This window comes from Ranitomeya imitator, chromosome 1, assembly GCF_032444005.1.
Source record: "Ranitomeya imitator isolate aRanImi1 chromosome 1, aRanImi1.pri, whole genome shotgun sequence".
Lineage (NCBI taxonomy): Eukaryota > Metazoa > Chordata > Amphibia > Anura > Dendrobatidae > Ranitomeya > Ranitomeya imitator.
In genome coordinates, this window is record NC_091282.1 from 857,690,562 (window position 1) to 857,699,580 (window position 9,019).

Genomic DNA, 9,019 nt, shown 5'->3' on the forward strand with positions numbered 1-9,019 from the left:
CTCAGAAGCAGCAGCTCCACTCACAGCCACCAGAGGGAGTCCATGGACAGAACACGCCGAAGTACCACTCATGACCACAGGAGGGAGTTCGAAAACAGAATTCACAACATAGAACTATAGGAAGAAGTACCAAGTGGCAATGGAGGATAGAGAGAGCCACTTGGTTCATCATTAGTGGGGTGATAGCTGCAAATCAGTGCAGATATAAAAATAAATTGCAGTGGCACACAAGATTATTTCCATATGTGCAGAATACAGAGACCACATCATAATTTTGGAATTTACCCTTTATGGCCCCCTTACACATTACTTGAAAGTTGTCTGAACCTGCCTTTTTTGCAGGACAACCAGGTGATCTGTTTGGGGGCCTCCTGCCTCTCTCCTGACAGATCATGTCAAGGGAGAGAAGGGTCAAGCAGTTGGAATTTCAACTCCCAAATCCTTTATTTTAAGCGGAAATGAGCCACTGACAGGAGAAAGCTGCCAGATACCTCTATCTCCTAATTAAAAACACATGAACACTTGGCAGAGAAAAGCACTCATATGCATGGGGTGGTATAGATAGATGTAAGCGTCTCAAATGCTTGGCCAACAGCTATCTCATGCATATAGTCCGTTTTAGGTACAAAACACATAGGTTTTCTGTGAGTCCAAGGCCAATGTTTGCTTTTCTGCTGCCTGAGACAAAAATCGAAATGGTGCTCACATCTAAAAAAAAAAGACAAAAAAGTCTGATACAGCTACTACGTGTGAAGATTATTTTATTATTTTTTCTTATCCAACAAACCCAATGGCTCTACAGATCTACTGGAAAGGCAGCGACTACCCATTGACCCAGTTCACCCCAGAGTGCAGAAGACGTCTTTTGTGAAGTGGTACATATTCTTGTTTAGACTAATACTGTGGAATAAGTGCTTTCGCTAGGAGCTTACACTCTAAATACATACATTACACACACACACAGTCCCACAAATCTGTCACCCTTGCTGCTTACAATTGCAAGGCCTCATCTGATACAAAATCAACCATACAGGTAGCGTCACATCCAAAGCACACTGCTCTACATCATACCTGTGCCTGGGTATCCTGATAGCGATGACCAGAACTAAACTGTGGGCCAGAACAAGGAGAAGTAGAAAGAGGGTAGTGTCACACACCATGGGCACCTTTCTACATTCTCACATACACAACCTGTCCTAAAAGCTAAACTCCAACTCGTTAGCAGATTTATCCTGAGACCAGTACTATTATGGTGATACCAAAGTTCTATAGTATTTTTTCATGATTTACTATGTTTGCAGAATATAAACAGTTAAAAAAATAATTTTTTGGCCTACATGTAAAATTCATCATATTTTGCACCACAAAAGTGACAAATTATCCTAGAAATGAACACCAGACCTTTAATAAATTTGATGCATCTTACTCCAGGTCTAGTCTTAATGAATTGGGGCCCTTGTGATTACTTTTCAAGACCCATGACATTTTTATTCATTTTATTGTGTTGTGAGAGCTTGTTTTCTTTGCAAGATTTCTTTTATTTTCTGTTTTGAGAGTCGTAATATTATCATTAAGTTTGGGTACTCGTCACAGATGCGGTGAAAAATGTTTTGTGTGTATTTTTTTAGGGTTTAAGTCAATTTGTGATTTTTTTTTAAAGTCCCGTACATTTCACCTTCTGCTTCTTCTGGGGGCCACGTACGTTGGGGTAAGGGGGGACATTGGTGCCTGTCCACAAAGCCCTTTTAAGCCACCCTGAAAATGCATTCACTCAATGAAATTATCCATTTATTTGATGTCTGTACTCACAGACTAGTATGATAATGTGTATATATTGCAATTTGGCCATCTATCAGGATATGTTAGGACTCTGATTGCAATTACCCATTCCATTCCAGGCTACTTTTCATAATCCACAGCTATTTGAGATAGTTTTCATAGGCACTCCTGGCGTTATTGCAGTAGGCAGGCTGTGGCATTATTAGGTGGGAGGTCACTAGACCTTGAAATATGTGCACATTATTTACTTAAGTCCCACATCTTCCAGCTCAGCTTTTTCTCAATGTTTGGCATTATAGGACAGTACATTTTCCCCCCCTTTTGGGCGCTCTGTTTTTTGTTATATTATAATTGTATTTTATTCCATGTTGTTTTTAAGGGATTAAACAAAGACTGCTTTTTTATTCCACTTCTTGGTTCTCTTCATTCGGCTATTTGGTATGTTAGTCCGAATTTGTGTTTATATACAGCTCTGGCAAAAATTAAGAGACCATCACATCAAAACCCTGTCATGGGCAGCCCAATGTCCAGACTTGAACTCCATTGAAAACCTCTGGAATGTAATCAAGAGGATGATGGATAGTCACAAGCCATCAAACAAAGAACTGCTTACATTTTTGCGCCAGAAGCAGTGTGAAAGACTGGTGGAAAGCATGCCAAGACGCATGAAAGCTGTGATTAAAAATCATGGTTATTCCACAAAATATTGATTTCTGAACTCTTCCTGAGTTAAAACATTAGTATTGTTGTTTCTAAATGATTATGAACTTGTTTCTTTTGCATTATTTGAGGTCTGAAAGCACTGGGTTTTTTTTTGTAATTTTGACCACTTTTCAGAAAAAAAAAACAAAATTGCTTCGAAATTCGGAGACATGTTGTCAGTAGTTTATAGAATAAATGAAAAATTTACATTTTACTAAAAAATATACCTATAAAGAGAAAAATCAGACAAACTGAACATCCCCATGAGGTACAAACGGTCAGCTCTGCATAGACAAAGTTGCTGATCATGCACTGTGCATGATCAAGCAGCTTTCCTAGCTCTGTCAATGATTGGGACCCAACGTCACGCCCCAGGGTCTCTGATCAAGAGGCAGAGGGGCTGTCATCTCTCTGCTGGCTCACCGAATGCTGTGATCACGTCCGATCACAGCATTTAGGGAGTTAAAGTGCCAAAAGCAGTGTGTGATCGCTCCTGGTACTTAGGCCGGGTGTCAGCTGTCAGAATCAGCTGACACACATAGCGGCGATCGCCCGCGCACAAGCCTTGCGCATGGGCCCTTGCGATGACATAATCCATCCCTGATCAATAAGGCCCAGGGCACATGGACATATCATTATGTCAGAAAGGGGTTAATGAGTATTGCTTACAATGTTTCAAGAAGAAAATAACAGTAATTACAATGCAGTTTTTTTTTACCTGCTTACAGCAGACTTTAGTTTGTAATGTATGATGTAAAGTGACCTTTAAATAACACCCACTTTAGACACTGGTCAGTTTTGGACTTTGCTCACAGAAAAGAATTGTACAGTGGCAGTTTATGCAACATTCACACAGCTTGGCGAGAATTTGGTGTGGTGAAATTCATTGGCATTTTCTTCCTGTTCAAGCTGGGCGTTAGCAAAGGCCTATAAGCATTTTTCTTATGTAGAATTGTAATGTGTTCCCATGAACTACATGGTAATTTTTTTCCTACACATCATTCAGGACACAGAACGGCAATACTATGCTTTTTACAGGTGCAAGTTCTGCATTACATTTATTAGCAGTTTTCAATTATTAATTAGTACATTGTATTTGTTTATAGTTGTGTATCATTGTAATTTAGAAAAGATTTCATGAATGTAGTGGCAGAAAGTAGTTAGAATTTTTGTTTCACCATGAAAACATAACGTCAGCAATGCACAGACAGGACAATATACAAAGTCACTTACTCAGCTGAAGCAGACGGCAAATTCTTGTCCAGTGGTTCTAGTGGAGTGTCCATGGAGGCTTCTTTACTTGCTTCTTGAGCTGTTCTTCACTATAAATTTTCATATGCTTTCTTATACCTGTATCCTTTTATTTGTGGGAACTTATACTTTTCCCCATGTGATTATACTCTCTCTTTCCGTCTGATTCCCAGTATCAGCAGCTAGAGCAAAGTCCAGAGCTCATAGTTCACTCCCCTTTTCTATTCAAGTATTAGTCTCACATGAACCCATTACATTAGCAGTAAAAAGGAACATTATAAAACTGATAAGACTCATGAAATTATAGTCTGTCCTTGATCTCTTAAACTCTTCAGAAAATGTGATCATATTGAATACGGATATGTTCTCTCCATTGGCATCTACTTTTTAATTGCATCTATTAAAATTTGTGACCCAGATGACATTTGTTCCAAAGAAAAAACACTACAGAGAGGAACCAACACTAAATACTGGAAAATAGGGGACAAAAAGTCTCAGCACTTTGTATGTATGTTGTGACCATGAGAGTTGATAAGAAAATCTCAGACACTTGTGTCACAGTGTGCTTAAGGTTACTGGGTTAGCCATGACAGCTACAAGAATTCGGCTTCCAGTACCATCTCTATGCTGATGACACCCAATTATATACATTGTCTCCTGATATCACCCCTGCATTATACAAAATTCCAGTGATGGTTTTTCCGCTGTCTAACATTATGTCCTCAATCTAAAACTGAATCTGTCAAAAACTGAACTCCTTGTGTTTCCTCCCTCCACTACCCTACCTGCTCCCGATATTGCCATTTCCACTCAGATCTTTGCTTCCCACCCCACATTCGATCACTCACTCATGTCACCTACACCTCATAAACATGTCTAGAATTCGACCTTTTCTTACCTTTGACATGGTCAAGGCTCTTACTGTTGCGCTTATTCATTCTCGTCTGGACTATTGTATCTCTCTACTAATCGGTCTCCCTCTTACTAAACTTTCCCCTCTCCAATTCATCCTGAATGCAGCAGTCAGGATCATATTCCTTTTCAACCGATACATTGATGCCTCTACCTTGTGCCAGTCATTGCACTGGTTACCCATTCACTACAGAGTTCAATATAAACTTCTCATTCTCACCTATAAAGCTCTCCACAGTTCAGCACCCCCTATATCTCCTCCCTCGTCTCAGTCTACCACCCTACCCATGCCCTCAATAATCTTGTCTCTACCACCCTACCCATGCCCTCAATAATCTTGTCTCCAAGACTTCTCTCTTGCTGCACCAATTATTTGGAATGCACTACCCAGCACAACTCTTTTAATTCCCAAAACACACAGTTTTAAGCATGGCCTAAAAATGCATTTCTGTAGACTGGTCTATCGCCTCACCTCACTTATCTACTGTATTTTTCGGACTATAAGACACACTTTTGTCCTCCAAAAATGGAGGAAAATGGGGTGTGTTTTATAGTCCGGATGCCCCAGTTCTGGCTAGTGTAGCGGTTTCAGTGGAGCAGGGGATCACAGAGGCAGGAGCCGGCTGCTGTGGCTAACTCCTGTGCCCGCTGCTAAAGCAAAATGAATATTCACTGCATTCCATGCCCATGGGCGTGGAGGGCAATGAATATTCATTTCCCTTGTATGATTGACCCCCATACCGGTCCTGGTATGATTGGTCTCATCCTTTCCTTATCCTGGTATGATTGTCCCCCCATCCTGGTATGCATGGCCCCATCAGAAAACATTAAAAAAATACTTACCTTCCCCGTGCTCCCTTGCAGCGTCCTGTTCCAGCAACTGCTTTATTCTTGTAAGCAGTGCATGGCAGGGACTTCATGCGCTGCTCACAAGCAGAGCACAGCTGCCGGAATACTCAATGCTCTGCACACCAGGACAGTGTGTGCACAAAGCAGTGAGTATTCATTGCTCTCTAGCGAGCACAGTGTCAGCCGGAGACTTCCTGCTGCTGCCAGAGGTCACGTGTGCCGATACTTAAGAGAAATGAATACTCACTGCTTTACGCCGCACACAGTCCCAGTGTGCAGAGCATTGAGTATTCCGGCAGCTGTGTTCTCATTGTGAGCAGCGCATGACATCCCTGCCATGCGCTGCTTAAAAACATAAAGCAGCTGCTGACATCGGAGCAGGACGCTGCGAGGGAGCGCCGCGAAGGTAAGTACAATGGTTTGTTTTTTTAATGTTTTCTGATGGAGTCATGCATACCAGGATGGGGGTGGGTTGGGGCTAATCATAAGGATGGGGCATGTTATGATCAGGTGGCCTTGGAGCAGCATGAAAAGACCTTCGCTGGAGCAGTGGTAACTTTACTGACCGCAAACCCTGATCCTATCATCGCAACTAGAAGTAGCCGTGGGGTGTGCCTAACCAGACCTAGACACCTCGACACAGCCTAAGGACTAAATATCCCTAAAGATGGAAATAGGAAAACTCTCTTGCCTCAGAGTAGATCCCCAAAGGATAGGTAGCCCCCCACAGATAATGACTGAGTAGGAGAGGAAAAGACACGCAGGCAGAAAACAGGGATAAGCAAAGGAGGCCACTTCTACCTAGATAGGAAAGGATAGTACAGGATACTATGCGGTCAGCATAAAACACTACAAAATATCCACAGCAGAAAAATACAAAAACTCCACCACCTAACTAAAGATGTGGAGAGTATATCTGTGACTCCAGCGAGTCCAACTAGACTGAGAAAAACATCAGGCACAGTCTAGCAGGAACAAAATAGAAACAAGATAAGCACAGAAAATAAACACACAGCAGTGTGTCAAAAAAAATGAAGCAAACACTTATCTTAGCTGAATTGGCAGCAAGCAGGAGAGGCCAGGCAGAGGACCAACACTTCCAAAGGAACATTGACCACTGGCAAGGACTAATGAGTCCTGCACAGCTAAATACCCCAGTCAGAATTGCAATTAGCAGAAACACCTGTCCAAGACTGCTGCTCAGGAATAACTGCATTACCATCAACAACCACCGGAGGGAGCCCAAGAGCAGAATTCACAACAGGGGCCATGCATACCAGGAGTGGGGTTTGGGACCAATCATAACAGAATAAGGATGGGATCATGCATACCAGCACAGGGATGGGATCAATCATACCAGGTTAAGGATGGGGCCCTGTATACCAGGATAGGGATGAGAGGGGCCATTCCTACCAGGATAGGGATAAGGGGGCATGCATACCAGGATGGGGATGAGGGAGCCATGCATACCAGGGTAAGGATGAGGGAGCCATGCATACCAGGATGGGTATGAGGGAGCCATGCATACCAGGGTAGGGATGAGGAGGACCATGCATACCAGGATAGGGATGAGGGGGACCATGCATACCAGGATAGGGATGAGGGGGACCATGTATACCAGGATAGGGATGAGGGAGCCATGCATACCAGGATAGGGATGAGGGGGACCATGTATACCAGGATAGGGATGAGGGAGACATGCATACCAGGGTAGGGATAAGGGATCCATGCATACAAGGATGGGGATGAGGGGGACCATGCATACTAGGATGTGGATGCCATGTGTATCAGGATGAGAGGATGGGGATGAGGGTGCAGTGCCCCAGAGTCCTGGTTCATTGCAGTAATGTTATTCTTCCACCAGGGGGAGTGATGTTACGTCTGAAGGCAATGAAGGAGATCTTCTGTTCAGGTATCACAGCCACACACACACTTCACACGCCAGTCCACGAGGGGGAGCTAAGAGTTCTATCTATTAGGCCACTCCTCACATTAGAGTAAAACTGGTGGGTTGGTGAGGAAGTTAGTCAGAGTCAGAACGAGAAGTCTAAGGAAGGAGGAGGAAGGACACGGAACTGCGCCTGCAACCCATGCGGCAGCATCCTAAGAAGGGACAAGAAAGGAATTGTGCCATAGTGAGTGAGAAAAGAAGTCATAGCAACAGGAGTGAAACATCAGTGGGAGACCAGCTAGGAACAGGCTGCCTCCATCTGAAGCGCAGATCCGGTGGCCAGAATACCGAGGGAGTAAAGAGCTCTATGCCGTTACTTCAGAGACTGGCAGGACAGTTAATTCCAAGTTGGCTGTCCGACCTTTATACCTAATACACGGTGGCAACTTGTGGGGGTCGGGGCGTCTCTAGGGTCCCTATAAACAAGTCTCAGGCCATCAGTCATATGGGTTTTGCACCATCTGGGGACAGAGAGGAGTAACAACAGTGAGGACCTTATGGTAGCTTATGCAAGTAGGGTCCTACTGAGTTACTGTGTGCTAGGGGAAAGCTATTGAATTCCTCCTGGATAAGGGGACTCTGGATATTGCCTTTGGACCGTCCGGACTCTGCCTACCCCGTGGTCCCTACCCTGGACTGTAGATGCTGAAGCCTTCTGTAGAGGTAAAGAGACTGCAACCTTGTGTCCTCGTTATTCACTGCGCCTTGCACCATCCACCATCTACACTCTGGGAAGCCCTGGGGACATACTTCACCTGTGGGAAGGTATACCATCTAGCTGCCATAACATCACCCCAGTGGACCCCTAAGCAGCGTTGGTCACACTGACCGAATACCACAGGTGGCGTCATGAATACTATCCCTTTAAAGACCTTTTCCCCATTTCATCAACGGACCTCCAGAGGGCCACAGACCGGGTCAGCCACCGTGACATCCCCACTGAAAACAGAAGGGCCCATATCAGAGTACCCCACGGCCCACGGGGGCGCTCCAAGGGGACCATATATACCAGGATAGGGAATATTAAATACAGAATTGATCACATTTTTATGCTTCAATTTTTTTGTTCCTAATATCCTCCTCTAAAACCCAGGTGCAGCTTATAGTCCAGAAAATACGGTAACTATGCCCTAGTATCATCGTTCCACACACCCACCATGCACTTAATAGCCCTCTGTGTCTGTACTGTACACATACTGGCTGTTGGCCGCGTTATGTGAATACCCTATTATATTGATGGCTGGACCGTACAATACAAGCACTTTTTACCGTTTATCTTTTTTGTTTCCCCTATTTCCTTATAGATTGTCAGCAGCAAGCAGGGTGCTCACTCCTTTTGGTATCTGAGTTATGTTTATTATGTTATGTATTTATTGCTGTACAAGCCCCCTGTAAAATGTAAAGTGCTACAGAATATGTCAGCGCTATAGAAATAAAAAATAATTATTAGGAGTGAGCCATATTTAACTAGAAAAAGAGAAAAAAAACTTACTATACCATTGCTGAGTGTTATATTTCGACCAGGCAATACAAAACAAGAAAAAGCAAACAAACATAGGAGTATGTCCACCGAGT

The 9,019-nt window shown here is 43.5% G+C and overlaps 1 protein-coding gene across 1 annotated transcript in view; it reads right to left on the minus strand.

Moving 5' to 3' along the window:
* Positions 1-3,898, minus strand: part of LOC138651626 (GRAM domain-containing protein 2B-like) — a 111,287-nt gene extending 107,389 nt beyond the window's left edge. The window contains exon 1 of the mRNA XM_069741956.1: positions 3,715-3,898. Within this exon, the coding sequence (XP_069598057.1) occupies positions 3,715-3,767 (53 nt within the window). The 5' untranslated portion in view covers positions 3,768-3,898. The remainder of the gene's footprint in view (positions 1-3,714) is intronic.
* Between the last annotated feature and the right edge of the window lie 5,121 nt (positions 3,899-9,019).